Genomic DNA, 14,493 nt, shown 5'->3' with positions numbered 1-14,493 from the left:
ATGTATTTAAAGAAACTACTTATTCAGTTTCAGAGGACGAAGTAGTCAGAGGTATATTTTCAAATAATTTACTAACTAGGATTCTTTCTTTAGATACTTGTGCAGGATTAGAATATACCGCTGAAGCTGAAGACACTGTGGCATTTTAATAGGCTGAGTATATTGCACTCAACCTGGCTTCTCCGGCTCCACGCAGGGCCCTCAGGGAAAAGGGTACGGCATGGGTACATTTTGTTCACCAATGTACGAATAATGTAAACGTATCCTCAAAGGTACAAGCATAGTCTTAAATTCTTAACTGTACCTTGAGTGAGTTTTAAAGGTACATCACATCCACTTTCCCAAAGGAAACGTGCATAGTTGTACATTTCCAAAACTTGTTTAAATAGACAAAAATCCTGGAGTTGAGCATGTATGGAATCAACGCAACCTAAAAAGGAATTGCGACAGAATATAGTGCGATTAAGTTTCCTTGTTAAAGGCACTGAAAATTCTAAGTGTAGCTGCTCAAACTGAAATTTAGCAGAGTATGATATAATTATTGAAACGCTTATTCTGTACTGGTAACAAGTGTATTACAGTAACTGCAGAGGAATGATATGCAGTTTACATTTGCAACTAAATAGTTTAGCTACCCTGCATATAGATGAGCTTTCAGTCACAAACCATATCACACACACACTGAATCACACTATAAATATTTTATTGGCAATTCTAAATTGTAACAAATGACCATAGGGAGCAGAATTTAGTAATCTGACCTCTGAAATGTTACAAAAACCCGAGTCCTTGGGACCCATTTACAACCATCTTCTCATTTTTTCTACAGTACTAGGATTAAAGCTTACTTTTTTCCCTTTCTCTAACTACTTTGGAGAAAATCCCTTGATTCAGGTAAAAACAGCTCGGTAGTCCTGAGTAGAGAAAGTGTGATACTATTGCACAGTTATTAATCCTCTTCTTCAAAAATGAGACTTTGAAGCGTTTTAACGAAGACGCAGCTTCCACTCGACCAGTCAGCTCTCCTCAAGCAGCTTCCGCAGGTTCCTTTGAATCTGGATATTAAAAAAGATTGTAGGAAATGAAGCCAGTGCTACAGTAATGATTATACTTCAGTACAGTAACAGGTAATTTCATTGCTTTTTCATTGCTTTTCATATTTAACAGAAAATAAAGAGTTTGCGAAAACGAAACACATTTTTTCCAGTATTTACTATGTCCACCCTTTATTACAGCTTCCATTCTTTTCAGGAGACTTGCTCTCAGTTCTTCAAAGAAATCTGCAGGGATATTTTTCCACACCCTGAAAATTCATTTTTTGAATTTGGTTGCATTTTCAGCTTCACAATCCAAGTAATCCCAACACATTTAATGATGTTGAGGTCTGGAATTCTTGTTAGTTCATGTATTAGTGATTTTCTTAAATATGAAGTTATGTTTGTGCATGCGTTGCTGACATTCAGATCTGGTCTGATGAACTGTAATACTTTTCAATCTAATACATTAATTAGATGATTTAACTCTGACTAAAAGCCACTACAATAGCAGCCTTGACTTTCTGTTAGCGAGGTACATGTACATGTGACAGGATAATACGGCACTTTCTTTCTCTCCTTCACCCAAACACACCCAGCACCTGCATACACACCACTGACAATGACATAAACAGCATGTCCTACATGCATGTGACAGGAGGAATACCACAAACAAACAGAAAAACAAGTTTGTCTTACAGCTATTACTCAACAGAGAGATGAGTAATTATTTAGTAGTGAAACCCATCAAGTTGTTGCTCAAACACTAAAGCCAACATCTAAACGGGTCTAGAGGCTTCACTCACCTTTTCTAGCTTGAACAGGTTTGTGGACAGCTCTCCATAGATCTCTGCATTGATCTCTGCTTGGGGTCGATGATGAATAGCATTCCTGATAGGGAAACGTTTTGAATGTTTAACATGTCACTTTTGAGGTGAAGAAATATTTAACAATGGAAGGAAACCTGTGCTCTGAACAGTCCATAAACATAGCTATATAGAGCAGAAAATGTCAAGATCAAAGTGTATTGAAAGTCAAGAAGATCACCCTGAATCAAAACACGTTATGCATAATAAAAGTATATTTAGAAGTAACTTGCTGTGCTTTTTCCGTGCATTGTCTGACTGACTGCATGTGTCCAGTCACTCTGAACCTACAGTATAAATGAATGATGGCCTACAATTAAAAAACTAAACAAAATTCTCACAGTAGGGCTGTTATGACCATATACAATTACTTAATTACTTGATCTAAATTTGATTACTTTTTTAAATGATCTTACAATAAGAAAAGAAACTGACAGACGCTATTGTTTACATGCATTATTGTTTGCAAATACAGCACATACTTTTAATTAAGTCTTTTAAAAGTTTCATAGCTCATTTCTTTCAGTCATATTCAGTCTGTTATCAAACTGTTCATTGGTTTGGCCTTAAAAACACCAATTATTTCAATAATCATCAAAATAATTGGTAACATGTATAATTACAAGTACAGTATAATCGATAAAGGCAGCCCTTCTTCACAGCAGTGGAAAACAAATTCTGAATTAACGACTCACTCATTGTGTGAATATTCTCCCACCGAACCCAGTGAATTCAGCTTTTGCTCAAGAGCCAGGATCTTGAAAGCCATGTAACATGAGGACAAGACAAGAATCCCCACCCTGCAAAAACACAATACCTCCATTTAACCGAACGAAAAACGCCTTTCAAACAGCAACTACATGACTAAAATAATAGCCCACGACTTGTTATAACATGCAAGAGCTGCAGAGCAGGTCAATCGTATTACTTCATTAAACGGCACACATTAACAGTACTCACAAGAACAGGTAGATGAGTAGGAGAGTGTTGAGAGACAGTGGCTGCAGTACCTTCTCTTGCTGAGCAACACCTGACACAGCCTTACCTGGACCTGAGGCAAAGAGATAATGGTGGTTAACGGCTTGATCCAGACTGAGTGAGAAATTTTAGAGAGTGTACTTTCATCCAAAAATTACCATTCAGATGCTTTGTACTGGAGGCCTGCAGGTGAATGTCTGCATGGACTGCCATCTCTCCAGTCTTCATTACATCCAGGAAGTTCTCAGAGAGAGGAGAATACTCTGTTTTAATGGCAAGAAAGGAAAAGATGTTGGTTAATATTACAGGTCCCAAATCAACCAGGGCACCACTGTTAAGCAATGATTTTAGCATGTACACTCTTAGGAGGTAGAAATAAAATCCTTAGATAAAATACATCATTATTTAAGCACCAAACTGCCCCAGTATAAAATGAGGGTGAATAATATAAAATGATAAAGTGACCATAAACCAGTTACAGTTGTATGCAATAGTTTTAAATATTATATACATATATACATACATACATACATATATACATACATACATACATATATATATATATATTAAAATATTTTCCTTCAAATTTTAATTGCTATTTCTATTTATTTGCTCACTTCAACACAGAGAAAAAATAAAACAATATAAGATGTGCCATAACTTTTGCAAAGCTCAGCTTTTATGTTTACTTTTTTTCAAATATGTTAAATTAACAACAAATAAACAGTAATGGTGTATTAACATGTGCAGAAGTGTGTTCCCTGTAGAGGATGTCTTAATTTGTTTTCACTTAAAAAAATAAATAAATTAAAAAAAAATCAACAAAACATCATTTGACCATGGGCACACAAACTTTTGCATACAACTGTATTAAAGTTCTATGTCTAAGGCAAAGCAGGACTAGTACACGAAGGTCCTATTCGTGAAGGATTGTAGTGACTTAAAGTCTTGAAGGACAGACCAATTGAGTCCACCAATTAAAGGACACATTTCTTAGTTGCTTTTTGAGGATCCTACAAAACAGGGCAGCCTTCAGTGATGTAGCGGCCAAAAAACTCAGTCTTCCTAGACTGCATCCTCAGCTTTAAAACATGTCTAATCTGAGAGTGGCCTGTTACCATTAGTCTCATCAAATTTTGCATTAATGCAGAATGCATGTTAAGTGCACAGACACTGAGGACACCCACCGGTCATCTTCTCAAAGTCAGGAGTTTGTGAGCCTGAGCTGCTGCTCTCCAGCATGTCCTGTCTCCTCTGACGCACTACTCCGTCAAGATCAGAGAAATCAGCTGAAAAGTCCTGAAAAGTAGCCAACAATAAGCTTTAAGTTTACACAATGTTTACAAAATATAAAGCATAGAGTCATATGTAAAAGTTTGGGCAGCCCTGGCCCCCCTTTTGTGATTTTCTACTTATTTTTTTACTTTAAAAAAAAAATCAACATAACATGTAATTTGACTGGGGCTGTACATACTTTTGCCTACAATTGTATACTAGGAGATTATATATGGTCAATAAATGCCATTGCAGTTGAAGTTATGGCATTGTTAATCTGCACATGAGCAGACATGCATGCAACAGGGGAAACTAGCTAACCAATGGAAGTGATGACGGACAGTCCCCTCTGAAGCTGTTCTCTGCTGATGATGTGATTGGGGTGCTTCCTGCATTTTCCCTCTGAAATGAATAGAAGAACTTTTTGTTACAGGCTGACACACCATAAAAAGTATTAGAATAACTTTCAAATGCCATGAACTTACATCTAAATGACTGCAGACTGATATTAGGAACTTGTATGTGGTGTCCCGAGAAAGGAACGATACAAACACATGCTGAAAAAAAAAGGAAATAAAATGCAAATAAGTTGAGCCCTTTCAATTCTCAAAAACGAAGGATGCATTTTCCATAACATATTCTGTTATCATTACTGTTGTAACAAAACCGTTTAGGTTTTAAATGAAAACTTCATAGGAAAATAGTTCTTAACTTTTATGTACGTCAATATAACAAGATTTAATTCTGTGTGATTATGGCTAATTTCTATAGGGCAGCTAATGCCAACTGCCCTTCACAAATGAAGCATTTTGATACAATACAGTACACTTACCCTCTCATTTGTTGTAGTGATAACAAGTGCATTTGGCACCAAAAGGGCAGTTTTTGTCTTCTTTATAAGAGTGACAGAGAGAACCGGGATAACAATCTGTGGCAGAGAAACAAACTGAAATTTTCCATTGGTTTAAACCTAATCAACTGGAACGGAGGTGTATTAACTCACGATTTATACCTTAGTATCTCTGCCAAACACTTTGGAATGGAAACAAATCCAGTTATCAGAGACAAAGAGCCTGCCCTGATAAAGCATGTCTTTCTGTAAGGCACAGGTATAACCTGAGGACAGACAGAAGCCGTTAGATAAGATAGAGCCAAGAAGAGAAATTCATTTGACCTCAGATATCAGTTCACTGATATGATTCAACTGAAATAATCCTTTACAAAGACTGTTTGACTTAAGAGTTAAAGAGTCTGAATTAGTTAGTTAAACATCCTCATGAGATTAACCAACAATATACAGAATTAATAACATGCTGACTTACTTTGTTTGAGTATCTCATCTTTGCTTATTTCTTTGAAGAGCTTATGATACTGGGCATTTGCTTTGGAAAACTAGAAAAAAAAAAAAGAATGTTTAGCTTTTACCACATAAAAACATTCTACAGCCTCCATACACAGTTATATCCAAAAGTTTGAACACTCCTGGTCAAATGACACATTTTGTTGATTTTCTAAGCGAAAATAAGTTTAACATTCTTTAGGAAAAAAATAAAACATAAAATGTAAAACGTGCCACAGCTTTTGCACAGGCCACTTATTTCTTTTCTAATATGTGGCACTGAGCAAATAAACAGTAGTTGTTCATTAAAGTGTCCAGAAGTGTGTCCTCTGTAGAAGATATGTTAACTTATTTTCACTTAGCAAGTATGAAACAAGAAATCTGAGTGAGGCATTTGTCTATCATTGATGGAGAAAACAGGACAAACATTAGACATAAACATAATTTTTTTGTCACTGGCATGCAAGTAAGTCAAGATTTTACTAGATCCATCCAGCATGTGTGTTCATACCTGGCTGTACCTCGCTGACTTCCTCTCCAACTTTGACTCAGAGTCTGTTGGGCTTTGTGAGAGTGAAGCCTGGTCAACTGGTTTAAACCTTCAAAAACCAAGGAAGTTAAGGTTAACCACAGAGCTTCCAAATGTATTACTTTCATAGGACCATCAAAGGGAGCAAAATCTCACATCTTTGAACCCTTTAATAACCCTATACTAATCTCTTTAATAGCTTCTTTAATAGATTTACATTGAGTGATGCCACCCATATAGAAAACTCATTTTTTCGTGTTAGAAAAAAAAACTATTTTTAATCACAAAATGACAGCAAAGCCTCCAAGACTAAGTATATCAAATCTATCCACATTTAATGTGTCTAATCTTTACTTTTGTGCACCAACTGCCACTTTAACTTTTACATCCTTCCAATCTTCAGACTAACAAGTTAAAGCTGTGTCCTACCAACAAAAGCTGTTTCCAAAGGAGTCGCACTGTGCTCCCCTTTACACTCAAACATGCAACTACCCAAACACACCTTATCTGCCTTGCAAATTTCTTTATGTGCATCTAAAATGCAGATCGCTAAAGGAGATATTTTTGATGAGATGAGGATTTAAGATAATCCACTTACATAACACTGTTGTTAGAAAAAACCTTGTATCCCCAAAATGGAAACTTTACAGGAGAAGGAAAAAACAGACTTTACTTTTAATGTAAGTCAATGGAACCAGACTGACATTATTTGGTGGCTGACTTCTATGACTGAACTTCGGAGGTGTAGAAAAGCATCTCAGCTGCTTTCTTTGAAAAACTGAAAAGAGCAGAAACTATAATAAAGGCAAAGTGTGGACACACTAACACTGAAAAACTAGACAGATTTAGTTGTTCTGAGTAAACTTCTGTTAAATATATGTTTACTGCTTTTTTCCCTGATGCTAAAAAATAAATGACTTGTATAACTAAATGAAAAAAATACTGATTACTCTGATGATTATTCAAGTAATCAAGGGTTTAAAAAAAGGATACATGACAAAAATAGACTTAAATGAACAATAATTAACCATGCATGTTAGTTTGTCAGCTGTTCTGTTCACAGACAGAACCTTCTCAACCTGCATTTAACCGTTTTCTCTGAATCTTTTAGTGAGCATGAGCAGAAGAAGAATAAAACCCTCATTACTTTCATTTGATCTGAGTTCAGTCAAGGCTACGCTTTGAGGCAAAGCGGCGAGCATTAATGGCAGGCCGTATCGTAAACATAAAAGAGACACACTGACAGATCTCTCAAGCGTCACACACAAAGGCTTGTGTGCTGTTACACAAAAGTGTGTTTACACAGCGGTGGGGTTTGCAAACATGATGCTGACGTATGCTAGCATGGACTATGTTTAATAAGACTTGCCACTCTCCATACAATTAGCGACAGCCTTGTTCATTTCACTGTTACACAGCAGTAGGCAGTAGGACGTTATCATAATTATTAGAATTTGTCACAGTGCATTTTCCTGAGTAAATCATTGGTTTTATCGGCGATTCTAGAACACTTAACAAGTGTAAGTACCATAAAATTCACTTAGACCAACTACAGAAAACCAGTTAGTTGTAGTAACAATGGTTTGTTATTTCCTTTCCTTTATAAAAATATTATTTTTGGCAAATGTTGACCCAAAAAAAGAAATGTCTGTATATTTATTTGTATTTAAATATCAGGATACTGTGGCATCAGAGCAGGATTTGGCTCCCATGATGCTTTGCTCATGCTTAGCTGGACTGTATTCAGTTCACAAAAACATACATACATACATACATCATCTAAACCGCTTATCCTTCTGGGTCACGGTGGGGTGCTGGAGCCTATCCCAGCTGTCATTGGGCGGAAGGCAGGATACACCCTGGACAGTATGTGACGTTGATGTTTAGAGGTAATGTGAACTCTGGAGCAGTTTGGCTGGGTAGTCTGTTTGTGAGTGTGACTATCACTACTATCATCCAGATTTGGGTCCTGATTCATTACCCCTGACGGGACTCTGCTGCAGACTCTAGCTGAGATGCCGGTTTAAAGAACATATTTTCCTTATAGAAATAAGAGTGATTTCCTCTGTTGTACTCTGGTTGCTGTGTCAATTTCAATAAAACTACATTATAGGCACAAATCTTCTTCTGCGTCCCCCACGCTACAATACACATCATACACGATGTGTAAATATCTTTAGATATTGCAATGATACATTTTTGCCATATTACCCACCTACTACTCTGTTAAAAAGGTCATTTTAATTAAAAAAATAAGCCTCTGCCTTTAAATTAACTTAAATAGTAAGTTAACAAGACAATAATCTGTTTTATGTTCTGCTGACTCAAAAAATCAACATTTTGAGGCAGGTAGGTTACTTTTAAAGTGTAAACATTTAACAGTGTACAGTGTAATACACTTGATATACAGTCTGTCTACTCAAATGCTTTGTGAGCAAAAAGTATGACCCTCACCTCATGAGGGACGGTTTTTTCCTGCTCTCTGAGAGGTCAGACTCAGTGTCCACGGACAACTGGGAATCAAACCCTGACTTCCCAGCTCTTCTCTGCCTCTCTTCTCCATTCTCCGCCTCAGGACTATGGATGTGAGGCAGTTCCACAACAGCAAACCTATGAATTAGATTGTTAGACTGAGGCACATTTCAAATGAAATCAGACACCTTAATGACGTTTCTGCCAGCCTCAGCACAAAGCAACACGAGTGACGTTATGCTGTTATTTCCATAGAGATACAGTTTCAGCTTTTGGTGGAAATGGAAGCTACTAGTGAGGAAAATTCCTACGTGTCCAACCCATTAAAGCTAAAGCGACACATCTGTTAACGAAAACAGATGCAAATATGAGCTGACAGGGCCGAGCAACGAAAGCGAGGAGACGAAAATTTGCAAGTCAATTAAAGAGACACACCGTGTGTGGACAACCTGAGGGCATAATGTTCAGGTTTTATGTTTGTTTAGAGATTTAAGCAGTAATAAGAAGACGGCTGAGGTCCTGATAACACTGATAATAGCCTAAACAGCCTACACGTAGCGGGTTAACAGTTACTGACCACCCCTAGAAGTTCCACTCCATAAAAGGCTGTAAACTTAGTCAGCTGAGAAAATAAGATAGTCGCACTTTTTAGGGGGGCTTTAAAGAAAACTCGATAGGTTACTAACTACAGGTTCGATCTAGCTGGCTGTTTTACAGGACATACTGTGCTACAGACGTTAGAAACTGCTCTTAACACGACGACAGACGAACTTAAACGGTTTCTGTGACAACAAATGAACTTCGCCGAGTAAGTTGAGTTAGCCTAGCCAGCTAATAAGGCCTATCCGTAGCTGTTTGCCGTTAGAGGACGGATGAAAACATGCAAAGAAACTTACTTATTCTGGGTTCGTACATCTTTTCTGTCAGTCCTAAAGGATTTGGCTACTTCTGGAGAAGAGAACGGACTCTGGGCTCTTTCTGTCTGGTCGATCATCAGCACCATTTTGCAAGGGACTGCAAAAGCAATCGCCTCCCCCGCAGAGCAGAGCGGAGCCCAGTCTCCTCCGAGAAGTTTAGGCGAACTCCTCCGGCGAAGTCCTCCAAGGGGTTAAATTTGGGAAGGAGGTCCTATCCGGGAAATGTAACAGAATAGAAAAGAAAATGAGAAAATCGGGGAAATGTCGCCCTCTTCTTTCGCAATGGGGAAATTCCTGAATTTCGAGCACCGTCTCGCTGGATAAAGGCCCGTTTTGACGGTCTGGAAAGGGCTGCGTTCCAATAAGGGTACTTATAGTGTAAATAGAGCCCTTAGATTCAGTCCATCCAAATGAGCAGCGTTGTAGGATCCTCACAGTCTTAACTGCCAGCGGCTGAGCTTTCTTCATTCATGAGCGTTGATGGCTGATGGTTCTACATAGAACGAATAAATGCATATCTAACTAGGGGGCGTGTCTTAAATCGACTCCACGATTAGTATGTTGTGAGAGGTAACGTTAGCCGTTTTCTAGGGTTTTATTTGTCTATTTATTTATTTATTACAGATGACCATATATACACAGATAGAAATAACAGTAGGATACATAACATCAACATTCACCTACCAGAATAAAATAAGAAAAAAAAGAACATCACTGGGATTCAAATAAAACTAAAAAGCTTTAACACAGCAATGGACTTACAAAATGGACTTTTGCTGCTGGCGCAAATTCACTATTATAGATGTGGGTGCATACAAAGGTCCTGTATGAAGGTATTTTTCTGGCAAATATCTTATGTGTATAAAATTCAGCTATTATTACAATCAAGTGTATTATAAAGCGCTCATCTGGATTAAACAGAGGGTCATCAAAAAGAAGTAAAACATAGTGGCTTTTAAGGGGATTTTCTTTACCACGTTTTCTAGGGTGTTGCGTGTGTCAGAGTGGTTTAATGAAACGTCCTTTCGTATGTGCTGTACTTGATCTGCAGCCCATCGCCTCACTAAATATAAATATATATATTGGCAGATCTGACTAGTATGTGGATCCTCATGGCTACCAGATTGGCCAAAATCAATGAAAGTAGATGGAAAAATAGGAAAAATTCTATTTGAACTAGTTTAACTCTTTCAACTATTCAGTCTGAGTTGGGGTGTTATGGAATACAGCTATGAGGATAATAAGGATAGAGGATAATAATTATCTAATTAATTAAATTAATTTTGTATCTAGGAATACAGAAATTAAGTATCTGTATTCTGGCTGTTTATGAACTATTCAGAATCAGCAAGTATGCTTGTTAGATGAATTCAGAAGAGGACCTCTTTTGACAGCCTCTTCACAGACACTGAAGTTCCAACTAAAGCTTAAACAGACTGATAAATCAATGTGTAATCAGTTATTAATCTCAGTGTTACTGAGCTCTGTTAAAGCCTGAGTAGACTGATAAATCAATGTGATGAGCCAGTTATTATTCTCAGTGTTACTGAGCTCTTTATAAAAGGATTGATCAAACTAATACTCTTCTCAGTCCTGGACATGTTTGCAAGTAATAATTTTAGCATCACTGTTGTACTGGACCTCTGCTCAGGGGATTATAGGAGGAGCATTGGACTGTAGCAAGTAGTGAGAGACAAAAAAAGTCACTTTTTTAATGATATGGAATTTTTCATAAAATTAATCACATGAAGAAAACTGCCTACCAGTAACAATGAGGAGCAGTATGAATTAAGTGAAAAAAGGTTTTCCCATCTGCCTTACCAAGAAGTATTGTATATCTATTCTTCATGTGCTCTGAAAATGTTACTTTTTATGTGTTGTAGTAGAATGAATTACTGAATATGTTCAGGACCGTGTATTCAGTATTCAGCCACCATGACTTTTCCAAAGTATTTTGTCCAACACTGATCACAGTGCACTGGAACATTTGTCCCCTTATGACATCCCGCAATACATCTCAAATTGTACCACAAACAGGGTCCCATGTTGCACTGCAGCTCAAACCATCTACAAAAATGTAACTCAAATGCATTCAGAATTGTCAACCACTCCAACGTGTGTATCATTACTACTTAAAATATCTACATTTTTATATCTGTAACCAGGTAATATTACATGCTTTTAATCTTCTGTTAGCCATTAGGTGCTTTGAGATATGTATAGTAGCTGGAATATTATGCATGTATATTGTTTAGACTTAATGTGTTTGAATTCTCCAGAAGGGTTGAGTGTCCCAAAATTCCAATAAACCCCCTTTTTACCCGATCAGGTCACTTACTTTTATTCTGTAGTGACTATGTACAGAATTAGGGGTTGATATGAGTATTAAATATTCTAGTAGGAATGCATGTACACATATTGGAGCACAGCCAACATTTTAAATGGACTGTTTTACACACAGTTTGTGCAACAAAACAAACCCCTGTTTGTTATGTAAATTCACATAGGCCAAGCAGTGCAAACAGAATTAAGCACTTTTGATAACCTCAGATAGACTACTCATTAAAATTCACACATCTCAGTTCATTAACAGGACAATAGGAAAAAGCTATGTGACAATTAACATAGTTCATGCAATTTACATCCTTTTCTATCTCTGCAAATTCTTGCCCAAACTAAATCTTGTGTTAGTAAACACTTTCTTTCTTTCTTTCTTTCTTTCTACATAAACAATAGATACTAAATGGCCTAAATATTATAAACAAAACTGGATTATCTTAAATTATTCCTGTAATTGTCTGTCTTTGATTGTAAACAAAGCCTATAGGTATAATAACCTAACTCAGGCCTCTATCTGAACATTTCTCTAAGCTCTAAACAACATTTTACTTGGGTGCCCCCACTGCAATAATATCATTTATTTATACAGAATTATTTTTATAGCAAAAAATGGAAGAACATCTCTGGCCTCACTAATATACTTTCATGTAGTACATGTAGGCGTTTTAACCAACTGCTGCACCACTTACAGCAAGAAACAGTCCTAGCCTGTCTTTTTGGAAGTTTATTACTCTTACAACGACATTTAATTCTGTTTTTGAGGCAATTTTACAAACTTTTGCATAGACAGGGATTTGAAAGTGTTAGAAACAAGAAGAGATGTAGTTCTATGTAACTGTAGGTCACGTTTGTTTTTGACTAGAAAACATTCCATCCTCTGAATCATTAATGTGGCCACTCACTGTTTACCACTTAGAAAACAGATGTGTGACTGAATCCATAATAGCCTAAACAATGAATAGACACATTAGGGATGTCGAATGCATTAAGAAGACGCTATTGTAGTGGTTCTTTATTAAGTGCATTAACATTCCACATGAGGCTTAAAGCCGTGGTCTATGTCTGTGTTAATGAACTTGCAAATGGCTTTGAAAATCCCAGACTCTTGACTCCACACCTCCATGTTTCCCTGAGAATTTGCCTGGGCGTATTCCCTCGGGCAGGCTGCACAGAATTACACGGGCATGTTCATGTGACAATCCAAGAACAAAGCAACATATTGTTGCTGTCGTATTGAAACATTATGGCTACACTTTTTTATTGTTCCATACTAGTGGGACATGCCAGCTGCCCTTTACACTATACAAAAATTTTATGATGAATTAACCAATAGAAAATGTCCAGCATAGTTGTATTAAAATCTCTTACATAAATTAATTTCCAGTCAAAATGATGGAATCACTGTCTTTAACAATTGTGTTACAGATGTGTATATTAAAGGATTCCAATAAAATTCTATGAAGAAATAAAGAAATTTTATGTGTGCAGAAATATGAACAGATCTGTCAATGAGTCCGCTGTGACTGAGAAAGCTGTAGAGCATTGAGAATTAAGTTATAAAAGTGTGACATATTTAAAGAGTTGATCAAATCTTGAGGCAGAAAATGTGTTAAGGAATTGTTGTAAATAGATATTTACAGTATATTATTTACCACTTAATAAAAAAAGAAATATCAAATAAAACACCATCTAGGGTCAAGCTTGTAGTATTTCAATCTGCACTATATAAATTATTCTAAATAAAATAACAGTTATTGATATGTCTAGTAATTTCAGACTTTAGAATTGTAATGTATACATTGTTAATATATAAAAGATTTCATTCCAAAACGCAGTTTAGACCACTTTCAAGAATTTTCTGTTTTTTTCCATGATAAATGTTGTTGGGAGTTGGCTATACACACAAGAAATATCAATGCTACATGATGATTAATACATGTTATTAAAGAAATAAAATGTGTTTTCTATCATATGTCAGCTGTTATTCTTTTCAAAAACTCATTATATACAAAATTGCTGCAAATGTATATACATCATTTTGGAACAAAACTCTTCGTGTGCACATTTAATCATACTTTAAGCCATTTGTTAGTTTTGTATGGATGTTTTTAAATTTGATCACATTTATACCTCCAACTGAAAGCATTGTATAGTTACTGATGCTATGGTTGATGCAATATATATCCACGCTGTGACTTTTTTACAGCTCCAATGAAAGAACAATTCTCTGATGTACTAGCAGTTAATATCCAGCAGAGGATGCTAGATATTAAGCTGTAGCTCTTCATGAACGACTGAATTCTCAGAGCTAAACGGGGCCTTCAGGCTTAATATATTCAGGGCTGTCATTATAAATGACTGAATGCCATTTGACATAAGATCAAAATGGACTTGTAAAAAGTGACCAACATAGCAAAACTTGTGTGCAAATTGGGTGCAAACTGTATGCAAAACTTTGCACCTAAAATAGTCACATAGACAAAGAAGATCTAAGCAAATTGCTCAAAGGCTTATACCTGAACCTGAACCAGGGTTTATCTGCCTAACTGTTTCCAGCTGAACACTTTTAGGCCGGTTTGTGACTTGTGTCGGAACATGTGAACATCTGAGGAATATTTGCAGAACCCCCATGCAACGTTAGCTTTTCAATCCTAATTACTGTTTCATCTCACACAGCCTCTGGCGGAGGTGTCGCTGTTGCCAGCATACATTGTGAAACGGGTCTGTGAAAGTGTGAAAGAGA

The 14,493-nt window shown here is 36.6% G+C and overlaps 1 protein-coding gene across 2 annotated transcripts; it reads right to left on the bottom strand.

Moving 5' to 3' along the window:
• Nucleotides 1–682: 682 nt before the first annotated feature.
• Nucleotides 683–9,873, bottom strand: LOC118824948 (GRAM domain-containing protein 2B-like). Of its 2 annotated transcripts, XM_036595435.1 has the most exons (15): nucleotides 9,390–9,873; nucleotides 8,476–8,631; nucleotides 6,004–6,091; nucleotides 5,476–5,545; nucleotides 5,166–5,269; nucleotides 4,986–5,081; nucleotides 4,639–4,710; nucleotides 4,475–4,555; nucleotides 4,066–4,177; nucleotides 3,037–3,141; nucleotides 2,861–2,951; nucleotides 2,596–2,700; nucleotides 2,134–2,187; nucleotides 1,841–1,925; nucleotides 683–1,055 (listed from the first exon to the last, which is right to left on the bottom strand). In XM_036595435.1, exons 1-15 carry the CDS (start codon nucleotides 9,494–9,496, stop codon nucleotides 1,017–1,019), a joined length of 1,365 nt encoding a protein of 454 aa, XP_036451328.1. In that variant the 5' UTR covers nucleotides 9,497–9,873; the 3' UTR covers nucleotides 683–1,016. The 2 variants fall into 2 exon arrangements, with proteins under 2 accessions (XP_036451328.1, XP_036451329.1); XM_036595436.1 differs by lacking the exon at nucleotides 2,134–2,187 and having other exon boundaries at nucleotides 9,390–9,871.
• Between the last annotated feature and the right edge of the window lie 4,620 nt (nucleotides 9,874–14,493).

Source organism: Colossoma macropomum, unplaced genomic scaffold (assembly GCF_904425465.1).
Source record: "Colossoma macropomum unplaced genomic scaffold, Colossoma_macropomum, whole genome shotgun sequence".
NCBI classification, from domain to species: Eukaryota; Metazoa; Chordata; class Actinopteri; order Characiformes; family Serrasalmidae; genus Colossoma; species Colossoma macropomum.
The sequence above is the reverse complement of the archived record's forward strand: the minus strand, read 5'-3'. Positions and strand labels throughout refer to the sequence as shown.